This window comes from Agelaius phoeniceus, chromosome 6 (assembly GCF_051311805.1).
Source record: "Agelaius phoeniceus isolate bAgePho1 chromosome 6, bAgePho1.hap1, whole genome shotgun sequence".
In the NCBI taxonomy this organism is placed as follows: domain Eukaryota; kingdom Metazoa; phylum Chordata; class Aves; order Passeriformes; family Icteridae; genus Agelaius; species Agelaius phoeniceus.
This window is the reverse complement of record NC_135270.1, coordinates 6,685,111-6,701,814: the sequence shown is the minus strand read 5'-3', so window position 1 is coordinate 6,701,814 and position 16,704 is coordinate 6,685,111. Positions and strand designations below refer to the sequence as shown.

General features: G+C 39.3%; 1 protein-coding gene across 1 annotated transcript in view; it reads right to left on the bottom strand.

Moving 5' to 3' along the window:
* Nucleotides 1-16,704, bottom strand: part of SPON1 (spondin 1) — a 188,997-nt gene that overhangs the window by 168,039 nt on the left and 4,254 nt on the right. Inside the window, exon 2 of the mRNA XM_054635536.2 lies at nt 14,081-14,187. Coding sequence (XP_054491511.1) covers nt 14,081-14,187 — 107 coding nt within the window. The remainder of the gene's footprint in view (nt 1-14,080; nt 14,188-16,704) is intronic.

Genomic DNA, 16,704 nt, shown 5'->3' with positions numbered 1-16,704 from the left:
TTTATGTAAATTTAGCTTATTAGGCTCAGGCATGTCCCAAGTTTTTAGAGGACGTGATGTATATAGATGTAAAAACATGACCAGAAATGGTGAAACTCCAGGACCAGCTTTTCCACAGGTTTTATCAGGTTTGCTCCTCCCAAGAGGAAATCCCAAATCTCTCTCACAGTCAGCAGAGAGAGGGCAAATGGGTTCAGAAGCCTAAGAACACCCTGCCATGTACACAGTGTTCTTCCTGTGAAAGCTGCCAGTGGAATAACATCTGCACCACACACAAAGCTGCCTGTTCAGAATGTGGCTTTAATTCATTTTGCAAGTAATGTAATCAGTGGAACATCAGATGAACTAAAAGGGGAAAAAAATAGACAAATAGAGAGTTTTGAGAAGCTACCATATGGGTCTTTTTCATCTTTTGGGGAAATCTTACACAATGTCGAAGAAATTATTCTTTGGACACGTGGGATTGAAGCTAAGGCCATTATATAAGGCCAGTGTCTAAATATATCATAACCCAATTCTAATTCATACAAGCACTTTGTACAGTCTTTACGGACAACAAAACTGGGTTACTGAAAGATTCTAAAGGAAGCCAAGAAACTTTGCACAGTCCAAAAACCCCACTGCAGCTAATACAGAAAACATTTATGATTATCTTAATCTGGGATTTATCACAATGTGTGGGCAGATTTGCTTAACAGGAAGGATTAGTGAGGGGGGTGATTTACTGACTGGGGGTTTTTCATTTACTCCTCCATGTGGGATTCCCACCGTACCATGTAAAGAGAGGCCACAGCAAAAGGACAGCAATAAGAGGCAAACTGCTGCCTTAGCAACCATTTAAAATACTTCCCTGAAGCTTCCAGAAGGCATTCCTCATGTAATGGTATAAAATAGGGAGCTCATTTTCCTGGGAAAGTACCTATTGCTCAAGAGAGATTGTGGTGTAAAGTATTTTTCCATTTTCACAATTTGTTTGCTACTTTATGTCCCCTCTCTCCTCTACTCTGTCTTCTTCCTATTTAAAAGCAGTCTGTTAGCTAAAATAAGTTTGTGACACACAGGCTAAAAAGAGCAATAACAGGTATCATTAAGTCTCCCATACAAACAGAGTCAACTTTGCTCGTCCAGCTGAAATTAGGAGGAAAATGAGAAAAATTAAAAAAAGAAAAAAAAATAAGAGAGTAAATGGGTTGTAGGAGAGCAAAACCCTGATGTGTGCCTGACAAATAATGAATAAACATTGGCAATGTCCAAAGGAACCTCTACTACACTACTGACTGTATCAAGATATATAATCATTAAAGTTATAGAACACTGAGTACCAAAGCTACCTCTTACACACTCAGTCTTTTAAACATTTCTTTGGAAAAGAAAAGCAGGTTCAAATGAACTGTGCCCACCCACAAGGAGGAAAAAAAGAGGCAAGAGCAGCAACAGTGCCTCAATTCACTCAATAGAGGAGAATAATTGGAGCCCAGTTCAATCTGCGAAGTAAACAGAAGCAGGATGAAGGCTTTTCAATTTACACCTACAGCCTACAAATTAGTGAGCAGTCTGGTAGGATGAGCTGGGGAGGGATTGCATAATAACCCTACCCCCAGCAACAATGCAGGGAACAGGGAACAAAATGGTAGCTCTACACCAGCAGGGAATTTCCCTTTCTAATTACTGACTACTCTGAAAAGCATTCTCAAGAGCCAAACATCAGCTTTTGTGCAACTGGATCGGGAATTTCTTTGTTATTCTTGATTTATTCTCATCTGAAAATTAATTTCAATGGTGTTTTAGGAATCAAAAGTAACTATGCATTAAAAATACAAAGTGTCTTCTGGCAAATATTTGTTTGAGAATTTGTTTGGTGAAATAATTCTTTTTTGTGCCAAAAGTTGAACAGATTCCCAATAATTATGGCTTATGTAAATATCTTGCCTGTATCAGTATTCATTATATAGTCACTTGTCTATATCCATTGAAACCAAAAGTACCTAATCCAGAAAATTCTGTTTTTGCAGAACATGTTGTGTGCATTCACATCCTGCCTCTTATGCAACCATAAGAAAAGTGAAACTCAATATATGACTTTCAGTTTTTCTCACAGCAAGTGAAAAAGGTGACAAAACAGAGTAGAAGGGGGATGGTTTGAGATAAGTAAGTTTAAAAAAAAATACAGCCCTCTTCTGAGGAACACAATTACTCACAAGAAAGTTTTCTTGTACTCTTTCAGTGATTGTTCATACGTAGATTTCCATTTTGGGCAACTCCCAATAACAGGTCCTTCCAAAGGCACAACTACTTGGAGCAGGAGTCAAGAATCATTTCAGAAAGCAGAACTACAGAACTATAGTGGCAAGTGGTATGTCACTGTCATATTTTCTGAAAAATCCCTTTGCCAGGATTTCTTCTCCGGGGAAGATGAAAAGCTCAGAGAAAAAAACAACATTATCTCATTAGCTTCTTCCTGTTTTGCTGCTTTGGAATGTGGTCTGGAGATTGTTTACCAACAGGTGAATGTTTGATTGGTTCCATGTGAATTGTTTTTAATTAATGACCAATCACCATCAGCTGTGTCAGACTGAGGAGTCAGTCATGAGTTTTTATTATCATTCTTGTTAAGATTTCTGTCTGTATCCTTTATCTTTCTTTAGTATAGTTTTAGTATAGCATTCTTTAATATAATATCATAAAATAATAAATCAGCCTTCTGAGAACATGGAGTCAGACTCATCTCTTCACCTCATCCTGGGGACCCTCACTAACTCAATAGTGATACATTATTTCTAAACAAATCCTTGAATATTTAGAGCTTGATCGATAAGTCAAGCTCCTGTAAGTCAGTCCTGAGGGAATGGGAACATCCAGACCATGGCTTGAGAAACAACCTGGCTCAGAAGGCTCTGTGGTGAGGCCACTTCTGCTCATGGCTGATTCCCTGCTATGATGAACAAAAATGAGAGGAAAGCACCTGGCTCAACCAGTTCAGAAAGCAAGCCTTGTGTTGAGGGAGGTCAGAGCAATTGGAGCAAAGCGGGAAGGCAGAGACAACTTTTCTGCTGCCTGGAGTGAAAGCCAAATCCCCTGGCTTCATCAGCCATAGAATGTCAGTCCTGTACAGGCAGCAGGGCTGTCAGAGCAAAATTCTCACCTTCCCAGGTGAGAAAGCACCCATGAAAGCATTTTTCTTAGAGCAGCAATGGCCATAACCAGGAAACTCCTTCAAAGGGGGACAGGCTGGGATCAGAGGAAAGGTCACAGAATCACAGAATGTGCTGACATGGAAGAGATCCACAAGGATCATTGAGTCCAGCTCCTGGCAGGGGCCCTGCACAGGACCATCCCCAAGAGTCCCACCATGTGCCCAAGAGCATTGTCCAAATGCTTCCTCAACTCTTTAAGGGAAGGGCACCTCATTCAGGGGATAATTAAGCAGAGGTTGATTGAGGTGGACAGCAAAGATTGAAGGAAATCAGGATGGGAGAGAACAGACCAGGAGAAATTCTGATGACTGAATTTGGTCTGTATGTCCAAAGAGAACCTTTTGTGTAAGCACTTTCAGCTAGAGTTATCCCTACAATCCCAGACTTCACGGAGATGAACAAGGTCCCTTCACCTTGAAGTGGTCCAGCATTGTGCTAGATGAGTCAATAGTTTTAGTATAACATTCTTTAATATAATATCATAAAATAATAAATTAGCCTTCTGAGAACATGGAGTCAGACTCATCTCTTCACCTTGCAAGTGCTGCAAAAGTGGGAAAAAAAGAGCAACATTAAGTGGATTTTTTAGTCTGGGACTCCAAATAGCCTCAACCTGGCCAGGGGTAAAAAGACTTCTCAAAGCTACTTCCAAGCTTTACTGCACAGTTTTGTGAGAAAACAGACCAGAGAAAAACAAAGCATCCTGATGAGAAACACGTCTGCAAAGTCTCTAGAGTAAAGACCAGCACTGAAGCAAAACATCTGATGAGATTAGGACGAGAGGGCAAATTTCTCAGTTGTGTGAGCCTCTGCACATCATTCTGAGGGCACCATTACAGATTTCCACTCATCACTGCATGAAGTGAAATGACCAAAACCATCTCTGGAGGTCTGTGAAGACAAAGAGGCAAACATGTTGAATGTGCCAGAATCCAAGGATTTTCTCTTTTCCTGGGCAGGTCTTACATCATTGTGAGGCAGGATAAATAAATGCTCAGTGATCAGATGAGTAACGAGCCTGGGTTGCGAGGTCATGAGAGAGAGAGAGCCATCACAGCAAAGACAAGAATCAATTACAACTGTTCAGGGCAGCAGTGGAAGCTGAAACAATATCCTTGGCAAACACTGAGGTCACTTCCATCATTAGAAAGGGAAGAGTTGAGAAGAAGGACTCTCAGGGCTAGGTCTGAGCAGGCTGCATGTGCAGTCTAGAATAATGGAAGCTAAAAATATTGTCATTTGAATAATGCAAAAGTGCCTTCTGGATTCAGGAGGCAGTTCTCAGGACAACAGCCATAGCAAGCAGTACTTTCAGTTTAGCAGCAGTTAATTCAGCAGTGAGCTGCAGTGAGAACTGACCATGAAGCCTGGAGGATGGATTTTGCCTACAGCAGCCATTTCTAAATGAGTCAGGTAGGTAAACTCCTGAATTTAAAACAGCCATTCTGCTTAGAAGTCACCAAAACCTCTCAACACAGTGGAGGGGGAAAGAACCAGAACACAAAAAAACAAAACAAAACAAACCACACAAACAACAACAAAAAAAAGGAAAAAAAGAAAAAAAGAATAAAAGAAGGACGACAATTTAAATTTATTTGGGAGACTTTCTACTGGTATCTGTGTACCTTCAGAAGTCCAGAGGACTGACAACAGGGTTTTCTTCTGTTATATTTTCTTATATATTTTTTTACAGGTATTATATATATATTTATATTTTATATATAAATATATATATTTATATTTTATATATATTTTTATACATTTTTTCTTATATATTTTTTTTCTTCTGTATAACCTGGAGAAACTGTCAAGCTGAGCCTCAGCCTTTATCATCACTTTCATTCACCCTCCTTCCCTCTATCTCCACTGTCCCAATTCACATGGTGGTAAAAGAAAACACATCATGAGAAAACACTCTCAGGCACAGGCATAACTCCATATGCCCATAGCCTGTCATTGCAGGCTGGAAGCTGACAGTGCTTGCTTGGAGAGAAGTGGAGGAATGAAGCCATTTTCCCAGAATAACCCTTCCTTTTAAAGCCCTGTGTCATTCTGGGGGTAGCACACGTGTCCAGATCCATAATATCAGGGTGAGGATTACAGGCAGTGATAGCTCAGACAGTCCAGGCAGCAGGCAATGCCTGATAAATGCTCTCTAACCTGATGCAGAGTGGAAGTGCAAAGAACAAACACTTGCTCTGAGGCCCCATTGATTGGAAGTGACGTGCTGAAGGTCTCAGCAAAAAGGAAAACTTCATCAGAGGGAATTCTTGGGGCATTTCAGGAGGGGACAGGAGCTGAGAGAGAAGTGTGCTGATCTCTCCCAGCAGAGAAACAAACCAGAGGAATTGATGGCTGCCTTGGGTGAATTATGGGTGACAAAAAGGGAAATCTAGGAGGGAAAGCATAATGGCAGCATTATAAATGAAGGAAGAGCTGCTGAATAGATGTTCCAATGAACCTGGAGCCTACATACATCTGGAGTTATAACCAATGACAGCTGCCATATGGCACCTGTAAAGCATCTGACTGCTGCCAGAGGGGTTAAATGTCTTTACTAAAATTTCACATGGCCCAGGTGCCACCATCTGAAGAAAGATTATCTGAGAGGGGAATAACAATGAGTTAGGCAGTTTACCTAGGCTGGAAATAAATGGATATTTGAAGCAAATCCCCTTAGAGTCACTGAGACAGATATGTGCGCTTAAACACTGCCCAGAGAAGAACACACAGCTCTCACTGATTTACACAACAGAATTAGAAGGATCCAGACTTTGTCTCAGGGTGAGACAATTGCAAATGCAAAACTGGCCTCTGGACTGCAAGAACCTGAACAGAGAACCCTCTTCAGGCGCCAAATAATCCCAAAATCCCAAACCCCCCAGAGAGCCCCAGAATGGGACTCTGAACACTGATGTGTCTGAGGAGCAGACTGGGATCTCCAAGGCAGAAGGGAACAGTGTAATTTCCGGTGTAATTTCCTCTCTTGAGGATTGATTTGTTAAGTGCCAGTGCCAAATTCTAGGAAACAATTCTTAAATGAGTCTCTTTAGAAGCCTCTTAGACCGAGGAAGTCTTGCAGTTTAATGCTAACCCAAAGAACAGAATAAACTAATAGATATTTTTCTTGAACAGAGGATTTAATTAGGCAATTCTGATATTCTACCATGACATAATCTGGCTCTGCTGCACTGGCAGTGTGCAAAAAAGGGCAGAAGTTACACTTGAGATAATCCAGCTCTGATAAGCTTTGGGTCTGAAGAGGAGCCTGGAGTTTCAGCTAACCAATCTCAAAAAGCATGCTTCCTGTTTTTGGTTTTACTGTTTTTAGAGAGTTTCTGTCATTTGTGTTTTGGCTGGTATTTTTCCAAAACAGAACTTGGATCATCACAAATTAAATATTTGTTTAGGCATAACCCTTTCCAAAAAACATAAGCTCTTACTGAGATACAATCATCATTTGAAGTCATTCTCAAGAAAAAGCATTTCCCCAGAAGACAAAAAAACAATATTTTTTTTTTAAATAAAGAAAAGAGGAAAAATTAGACTAGATTAAAGAAAGAGAACTAAATATTATGTGGCCAGAAGTTAGATTTTTTTTCCACAGCTAAGCAGGAAGATAGGAAAAGAGCAAAGAAAAAGAAATGTCAGAAGATAAACTAAAGCCAAATTAATTAAAAACGTTGTTTTTTAAAGTGATGATAGTGATGTAGCAAGAAAACCCTCAGAAAAGGCACTCTAACAAAGCTGAGATAAGCAAGTTGACATCAGAAGAATGAGCCCAGCCTAAGAGACTGAATCCCATTTTTTTTCAGCAGTGAACTAAGTTACACTGCAAGTACAATATAATATTTATTTCCTCTTTGTACCTGTGTTAGTAGTTCAAAGATCCACTGTAACAAAATACATAACAAAACAGTATTCAGAAATTTCCTATGCTTTCTTATTTTGGCTGTGAAATTTTATGGTTTGAATCATTTATTCTAAAAGACACAGCAGCTCAGTACACAATCAACAAGGTGTAACAAACCAGAGCTGGGCCATGCAAAACGTGAAAAACATTACCATGTAAAGATTTTTTTGTCTCATTCATAGCACAGGCTAAAAATGAATAAAATGTAAAGGAAGGAACCAAAAACTTGAATAAAAATGTAAAGGAAGGAACCAAAAACTGCACAGTTGGGATACAGTTTGGTTTTTCTCCAGCCTCATCAGTGGCAAATAATGACCATCAAAGCTGCTTCTGTTCTGCAAGTTCCATCACTCTTACATCACCTTTCACTGCTCTAAAGCAAGGCATAACTACCTCACCTCCTGAGGCAATTTCCTTAACCAAAATATTGCCTATAAGTGGTTCAGGTTGAGGTTTTTGCAGTGTAGGAGAGATATTTATAGTTAATCTCACTCAAAGTGTTCACATTTTCCAGTCAGTGCTAAAACTGGCAGTGGCAGATACTTTTTTGGGGATTTTTATTTTTAAGCTCATTTTTAATCCCTGAATATTAAAGATAGAGAATCTGGAATTCTGGAAAAAATGTGTGAAAGTGTACATCAAGGTTAAACAATTCCACCCTACTAAAAAGGTGAACTGGAGTTTGGTTTTCCATCATGATATATAGGGGGTTTATGCCTAGAATAATATTTGCAGTGATTCTTACAGAAAGAAAATGTGGGAATACTCTTGTAAATGCAAAAGAACAAGAGATTTAAATTTTACAGACTCTGAGTTCATGTCTACCTGCTTAGTCTACAAATCCTATACCTGGCATATTCCATTTAAAATACTCCTGTAATTACAGCTTTGGATCATTACCTCCACATGCTTCTAAGCAGTAAGATGACAGACTCTGTCTCAGTGATGAGATGCTGGGACAGGGAATGTGGAGAATGCAAACATGAGCAAAATACTTGGAAGTTTTGGGCTTGTGAAAGAAAACTACATCAATTCATGCACCTCAGAATAGGCTATTTACAAAGTAGCCTGATGAGCTTATACTGGGATACAAGCTTAAAAACCCCAAACATACAAGCCTAAAAGAACATCAAGATGACCCAAGTATACCTGAATTTTTATTATTAAAGGCTTAAAAAATAATTGCAGTCATTAATTCTCTTAAAAACCATAAAACAACCTTTGCATATAAATACAAGAATAAATCATTTGAAATGGCTGAAAGCCTTTTAAGACTGCTTCTTTCAAAATGCACTGTATCAAGAAGATGTAAGATTCCTATAAAATGCTGCAACAGAGCATTAGAGGAGCTGCTTTTCCAAGAGGTTGTAAAAATACCTTTTCATCTAAATGCCTTGCTGAGCACATCAGTCAACTAAACAGCATCAAAAGAATGGGTTGACCAAAAACAAAGGACATGTCTGGGCTCTTGATGCAGGGACCAGAGATGAAGGACCGACCCCTTGCTCACCTTACTTAGCTGACTACTCCAATTTTCCTTAAATATTTTCTTCTTCAGGACAGCCTCAAGCTTTTATAAATGCCACATCTTTAATGAAACCTTTATTCTGGCTGCTGCTGTGCCTGCTCACTTTCTTACATTGCTTGTGCACAGGTGGGGCGTTAAATTCAGGCACCTAAACTAAGAATTTTTCTGGTTCACTCTGGAGCAAAAAATAGGCAAACGGACACCTCCAGGGGAACTACTATGCTGAAGGCATTTAACACTAAACTATCACCAAAATGCAGGTGTAAGATACAAATCTAAAAAGTGATTATGCCAAAGCAGTACAAGGAAGTGCCTAATTTTGAGTCTTTGTGATTCAGCTTATCACTGTAGATCAAAGAGATCATGTTTGCACACCATTTTATATATATATAACTATTTATATATTTTATATATATTATTTATATATATTTATATTATTATATAATTAAATAATTTTATATAAATTATATATTTATATATAAATTATTACATATAATTATTTATATCTTTTATATGTAAAATTATATTATTTATATAGATAATTACATATAATTAATTATATATAAATTATATACTTCTATATAAATATTTCATATTTATATATATGAAATATATATATTTATATATATAATTATTTATATTATTTTTATATTTATATATTTTATATATTATTTCATTACTATTTATAATTATTTTTCTTATTTAAAAAACATTTTCAATATTTTTCTTTATTTAGTGTTTAATTATCAGCTATGTTCACAAATAGTACCCTCTTTTGGAGGAATGAATGGCATCCTGAAGGACAGGATTGCAGTTCATAACTTCCTTGATAAATCAGATGAAGCTCTACATTAAAAAAAAGAATAAAAAACCACGGACTGAGAAAATCCTTCCTGAACACCAGGGACTGCAAAGCTGTGCCACTTCAGGGATTACTGTATCCAAATACTGTGATTTTATTCTGAGAGTCCAGATCAACTCCTGTGTACAATTCTGAGGAATGTAAGACTGGAATCTCGACTGAAGAAAAAGCAAAGCTGGAAGGAGATACAATGAAAATATGAATATTTGAGTAATGAACAGGTAGAGTGTGTTTGGAATTGGAGCGGGGAATAAAGGAAACTTCAGACTACCTTCTTCATAATGTGTCAAGAAAATTCTTAACTCAGGAAAACAATTTCATAAGAGAGCAATTTAACCACTATTAATGAAGACTCAGTTTGGATGTTAGTAAAATATCTACAAAGTTCTCCTTAAATTTTCTATTAAATACAATAGATTGAAGTGTTTAAACTTGGAGAGATGAATTTGTTCTTCTTGTTGAACACTTCAGAACAGATTGACAAAACATCCACCAAAAATTTCCTTGGAATATTTATCCTTCCTCAGAGAACAAGGAAGATAGATGAGATGAGGTTCAGGGCTACATTTGTGATATTGTACATTATTTATCAGACCGAATCTATTACACTGCATGCATATGTTGATTCAAATGGCCTGTACAGACACTCTTCTGCAGTCAGCCAGTGGTGATTGCTGCCCTGGGGTTTAATTTGCCTTCCAAACGATTTGCAGACTGTTGCTAAACATTACAAAAGAGAAGGATCAGCAGTCTGCATGACAAGAGCTGGGAATGGTTTGTGTAAAGAGGCCAATGGGACAGATACCCAGAGCTTTCAGAGGGCCTCACTGAGCTGTACAATTACTGCTGGCATAAGGAGGAGCCCTATTCTATATCCCCAGATTTCTATGACTGGATTTGGCATCTTGGATTCCCTAGCCATATTTAATTTTGCTATTTAACACGTGTTTCTGGGAGACAGAGTAATTAATTTTAAGGCTGGATCGTGTCTTGTGTGCACTACAAGGACAAAAAAACCAAGGAAGTTTGACTGCATTGAGTAAACAAACAGTAAAATCAGATTTTAGAGTCTCAGTTTTCTCAGAGGAGAACAGATTTAGGATGGTGGAGTCCACACCAAACATCTGTAAAACACCAAACATCAAGTATAGGGGTAACCAGGAAGTGTACAGAAAAAAATACCTGTCCAACCACGAATTTTAACAGCTGTGCTATTTTTAGGATCACAACCCTGCAGCCTGATGATTAATGAAGACTCTGGTGCGTGGTGACCTGCAGAGTGACACAGGAGCAATGAGCGATGAGGGGGTTACGGCAGCTGCTCACATGGGCTGCAGGACTCCCCCTGCTCCAGCTGCACTGGGACCCTGAGAACAGTGTAATTCTAAATTCTAGGTGTGCCACATCCATGTCAAAAACTCCATGACAGCCCTTCTTTACCAGCACATGCTCCTTCACAGAGCTTCGAGGCACTGCCTTCCCTGCTGCCCAGTCTGACACTGGGGGCTTGGTCCTGAGTGAGCACAGAGTGCAGCCAGGCCTTCTCCAGGAAACCTGCTGGAATTCACAGTTTGAGGCATGTAAATCAAGTTTGACAGGCTCTAAGTCATGGAAGTAGAGTCTTACTTGGTCAGCTCCCATTTCATGCCATTCTTTGGTTACACCAGGAAGTTTTCTGATGCCGGTGTATTGGTGGAATTTTGCCCGACAGGCAGGAAGAATGATGGGCAGGATTCCATTGTATCAGAAGGCTAATTAATTACTTTATTATACTATATTATTCTGTACAATATTACACTACATCTAAACTGAAACTGAACAAGAACTCAACTGAACAAAATCTTGTGATTGCCCCCTGAGCAACTGTCAGGAGACAGCTTGCAGAGATTGGCCAAGAAAACAAAACATTCACACCAGATGCCAATCACCAAATCCCTTCAGGTAAACAATCCTCCACCATGCACTCCACTTGTGCACAAACACAGGGGCAGCAAATGAGATAAGAATTGTTTTGATCATTCTTTTCTCTGCTTCTCCAGGAAAAAACCTGAGAGAGAGAATTGTGTCTCTGTTCAGAGAATGTGAATCCCACTCCAATGAAACACTTGCTTCAAGCAGTGCTTTCTTTTGACCAGGCTATGGGCAGTGGATGTGTCTCCTCATGGAGGCAGAGGTGTAGTCCAAAAGCAGCATTCAGTCCATGCCACTGTTAAGGAATTTCCCCCAAGTTCTGCTGCACTGTGTGAGCTGTTGGATGGCATATGCTCCATCTGAACACAGGGAAAACAGAGCTGCAAGTGGCATCCACGTTACTGTACACACACAGCTTTTTCTTACTCTGCACAGCTGTTCAGCCACCCTTGGCATCTTCACTTTCTAATAAAAACACAGTGCAAACACTTGAAACAAACATCTTTTTTCTCCTGGTTGCTACCACCCAGCCATGGTACAAGGGATGTCTGTATTTACCACTGCAAGCATTCTTTGAATTCTTAAATGAGAATCTTACATCTGTATGCACAGAGGCAGAACAGGCAGACACCATCTGAATAAACTTCAGGGAGTTGTGCTAACATGGGATGAGCATGGTGAGTACTGTTTAAACCAGAGATATACAAATTTAGTTATGAATAACCTTTGAGATTCCCACCTTCCCATAAGAACATTGAGTTCAGATTGTAACCCATACAATGCACTTAATTAAACAATCTTGCCTCAACTGAGATCCACTGGGATTTTTTTTATCCATCTATATAGAATTTCCATTTACTTCCCACTCTGCTAACTTCAAAATGCCTCTGTACTTCAGCAAAGCTTAGTGAGTTTCTCAGATTTAGAAATAAAGACAAAACTCAGGCCAAATTTTTCCCATTAGCCACAGCCACAGAGATACTAACAACTGAAATGAAGAAATTAATGGTGACAAGCTTCTTTTAAAATAGATGAAACATCACTATTTCTATTTCTTAGCAGTAGCTGATCCTTCAATACCAGCTTATTCTTTAAAAATCCAACCTTATCAAAAGTACATATTAAAAAGATTACTCCTAAATAGGAATTGGTTTCATTTTAAGGAAGATGGAGTTATTCCAACGTCAAAGAAGTTCTCACTTATTGTAGATTTTCTTACAAAGTGTATGAAAATCAGACAGAGGCCTCTAAGCAAACTCAGCAAGAAAACTGGGCAATTACTTCTTGAGTTTGCACATCATATTTGCTACATACAAAAAATATAGAAGAAATATAGGAAAATGTATTCATTTCTGGCTCCTTGCAGATCACTAAAATTGAAACTTGAGTATTTCCCTTGAAAACCTTGAAACCCAAGGCAAGTGAAATCTTCACCTAAAAATCACTATTAAAATTACTATCAATATTATTACTCATACTACAAATTGGAATCAATGCAATTCAACAATATATATAAGCCCGGAAAGTCAAACAGCAAACAATACCTCATGTGAGAACCAAACCTACTTAAATAATTTCTACCTTCTTTCATAAATATTACATATAGTCTCATTTTCCAGAATTCCCTGCATGGAGTGGCTGAAAATACCAGTTTGTCAATCATCCCTCTGGATTCTAATCCTTTTAATAACAAACATTTCATCCCACTGAATGTGTTCATTAAGTAAAGTACTACTGAGCATAAATAAAACAGCAGAATCTAATTTATGAATGATAAAACAGTCATTACAGCCATGGTAAACACTTCTCAGTCATGTTCTACATCTCAGTGGACAAAAATATCAAGGTAGAGAAACACAAAAGCCAAAATATGAATAGACCAATATTGATATTCACTTTGGATAAAAGGTTCAGGTGTCCTAGGCTCTAGTTCAAATAACTGATGCTCATTTTTAGCTGTAGGAATGAGGGGAGGCAGCCTGCAGTCCAGGTACAGGAACCTTGACTCCTTGAACACATATGGTGCCACTGCCATATTTTCTGAAAAATCCCTTTGCCAGGATTTCTTCTCCTGGGAAACTGAGAAGCCTCAGGGGAAAATGAAAACAATAATTGTCTCATTTGCTTCTCCTGCATTTTGCTGGATTGGAATGTGGTTGGAGATTGTTTATCCAAAACAGAGGTTCAGGTTTCATTGGTTTCATGTGAATTGTTTTAACTTAATGAAAAATCACTGTCCAACTGTGTCAGACTCTGGGGAGAGAGTCACAGGTTTTTCATTATTATCTTTTAGCCTTCTGTCTGTATCCTTTCTCTATTCTTTAGGATAGTTTTAGTATAGCATAATATATTATGCTATACTAAAACTATACTAAAGAATAGACTATTCTTTAGTATAGAATTTTCTTTAGAATAGGATATTATAATATAATATAATAGCCTTCTAAGAACATGGAGTCAGATTCATCATTTCCTTCCTGCCACGGGGGACCCCGAAAATGCCACAGGTGTGGAACATAAAACATTTTGTGCTGTCCTCATGGCAACACCCACAAACATTTATGCTTACCAAAGCACAGTCTGCACCCTGCTGTGCCCATAAAATCTCTCTTTGAGCCAGGCAAACAGTAAAGAAGACTCCTGGGGGCGTGGGTCAGGGAAAGTTCTCTCACCTGGAAAGATCCTGCATGGTCTTCTTCTTTGTCTCCTTCTTTCCCTTCCTTGAGGGCGATCAAGGTGAAGCCTCGGAAGTAGGCAGGAGTGGCAGCAGACAGCGTCACTGGGGTGTGATGAGCAGGGAAACAACAAAAACAAACCATCAGCTGTGAAATCAGCCACCTGCATGTTGTTTCACAGCTTGAAAGGTGTGCGCTCTGCGTTGGCATTAGCCAAAGTTAGAGCGCTGACAACAGGGAGCCAAGCCAGACAGAATACAAAATGTTCAGTCCAAGTTTCCACATCAACTGAGAAACACTGGCATGAAGTAACTCAGCTTTTTTCCTCTTCCTCCCCCCCCCTTTTTTTTTAAACCAGATTGATAATCTGCTCAGATCTACAGAAGGGTTGTTTTGGTGGTGGTTTGGGGGTGAGGAGTTTTTCTACTTCGGGTTTTTTCTTTGTGAGGGTTTTTTTGTTTGTTTTTTGGGGGGTGAGGGGGTGTTGGATGTAAAGGAGCATCCCTAAACATTTGATTTAATGGTTTTTTTGTCCAGTTCTGAGCACAGACAAAGTACTTTAGTGCACAGAAAGTCTCTCTGTCTGTAATGCCAGATGACCACATTGCCTGCTCAACACAACACTCCTGCTTCTGGAAATGGGGGAATCTCAAAATATCCTTCCTCTGCTTCATCCTCAGGGCAAAACAGGACACATTAAATTCCTGGCTGAAGCTGACCCCCAAAGGTTGTGCTGCCAGCTCTGATTGCCAAAGCAATCCCACAGAGCAGCAAACACCCTCCTTGTTCACACACCTGTCCTGAGCAGGAAGGCAGCCCTGGATCCACCAGCAGAGCACAGCAAATGTGGTGCTGACTAATCTGATTTCACCATGCTCAGTAGCAGGATTAAATCCCTGATTTGATGGCAGTGCAAGACAGCTTTGTGTGATCTGTTCACCATCAGCAGCACCTGAGTTCATAGAATTCCAGGATATTCTGGGCTGGAAGGCACCCACAAGGATCTTCAAATCCAGCTCTGAAGCGAATGGCCCCTACAGGGATTGAAGCCACATTTTTAGCACCAGGCTCTAAACAGCTGAGATAATCTCAGGGTCCTCAGTTGAGGCTCGTTTGAACACTATCAGAAAGAGAGAATGAGGCAGAATTTTGAGGCAGGGCTTTTGAAATTACCAAACTCTCTTGAACAACTCACAGAAATCCTTTCCTGAAACAGGGGTAAATTTTAGGGGGAAAAAAGTTATTCTAGAATTAAACTAAAAGAGAGAGAAAAGTGAACTCTCAATGTTTTAAGCAGCTTTTACTTTAAGCATAAATTGCAGAGTCACTCATGGTACTTTATTGTTACACTCTCCAACCCTGACAGGCACAATAAAAACTGAAGACCACCCACAGTTTTCAGAGCAAATTACAACTACCAAGGCTGCTCCATAGAAGAGTATCCACAAGAGACTCCCTCTCACGCAATTAGGCTGCAAGGGGTAGAACCACACTGCTAAAAATTAGATTGCCCTTAAAAGATATGGATTTCAAAATATGCCCCAGAGTTCATTTGGAACATATGGAGAGCTCTTTGATCCAGAAATTCAGTAGCAGGAAAATATAAAATAGGCTAATTGAAAATATATAGCATTATTCAGCTGTATTTGGGTCTAAAACTCATGGTGCCTGTACAAACACCTAATTTTTCTGACTATATGTGGAAAAAAGAAAGGATTGGAGAGAAAGATTTCAATTTTCAAACTTTTGTGTAAGTGCCATTTCTTTGACCTATAAACCTGCAAACACCTGTGCAAATCTGGGGCAGTGATGGGCACAATAGGAAGTCCCCCAACTCTCAAGATTTTCATTCCATGAAACCTTATGATGAGCTTAAATGTAGTGATTTTAGGGGAGAAAGAAAATTTCACATATTGTATTCCAAAATGGGATAGCAGCATAATGCCATTAAAATTTCTGCTTACTTTACAAAGTATTGCTCCAATCCATTAATTCATTTTCTGCCCAATAATTAGCATGATTAGTTCAGTTTTGCAAACTTCTTCAGCTCTGGCTAAATGAAAACCCACAGGCAGCCTCTCAGCTGCGATGACTGAGAACAGCACACTGCTGAACTCAACAGAGATGAACACATTACTGCTGCTTGAGCAGTGATTCTTAGAAATTAACTGCCATAAAGGCCTTTTACATGCAACAAATTTTTCCATATCATATGCAATTAAAGACTCTGAGTCACTGTGAGTTAAAGGTTACACCAGAAACATTCAAATATGTGTGCAAGCAAGCAGAGAATCCAGCTGTGAGTTGACTCAACAAGTTTTCCTTTTCCTCACCAAGTCACAAACAGCTTTCCAAGTTCTAAACACCTACCTATAAAATAGAGAGAAGACCTGAAACGCTACAGAAACATCAGAAAGGAAGGCGATTCCAAAGTCTGACTCATAGTTTTTGAATGCCTGGGGTGAGCAGTGCCCCCGCTGCGGTTTGCGGTGATTTTAACCCCGGATAAATGGGAGGGATGCGCCCACCCCCAGCCGGCGCTGCTCACTCAGCAGCCTCATCCAGGCAGCTGGGCTCGGGAACTCATCCAGCCCAAAGCCAAACAAACCAAATCCAGCCCC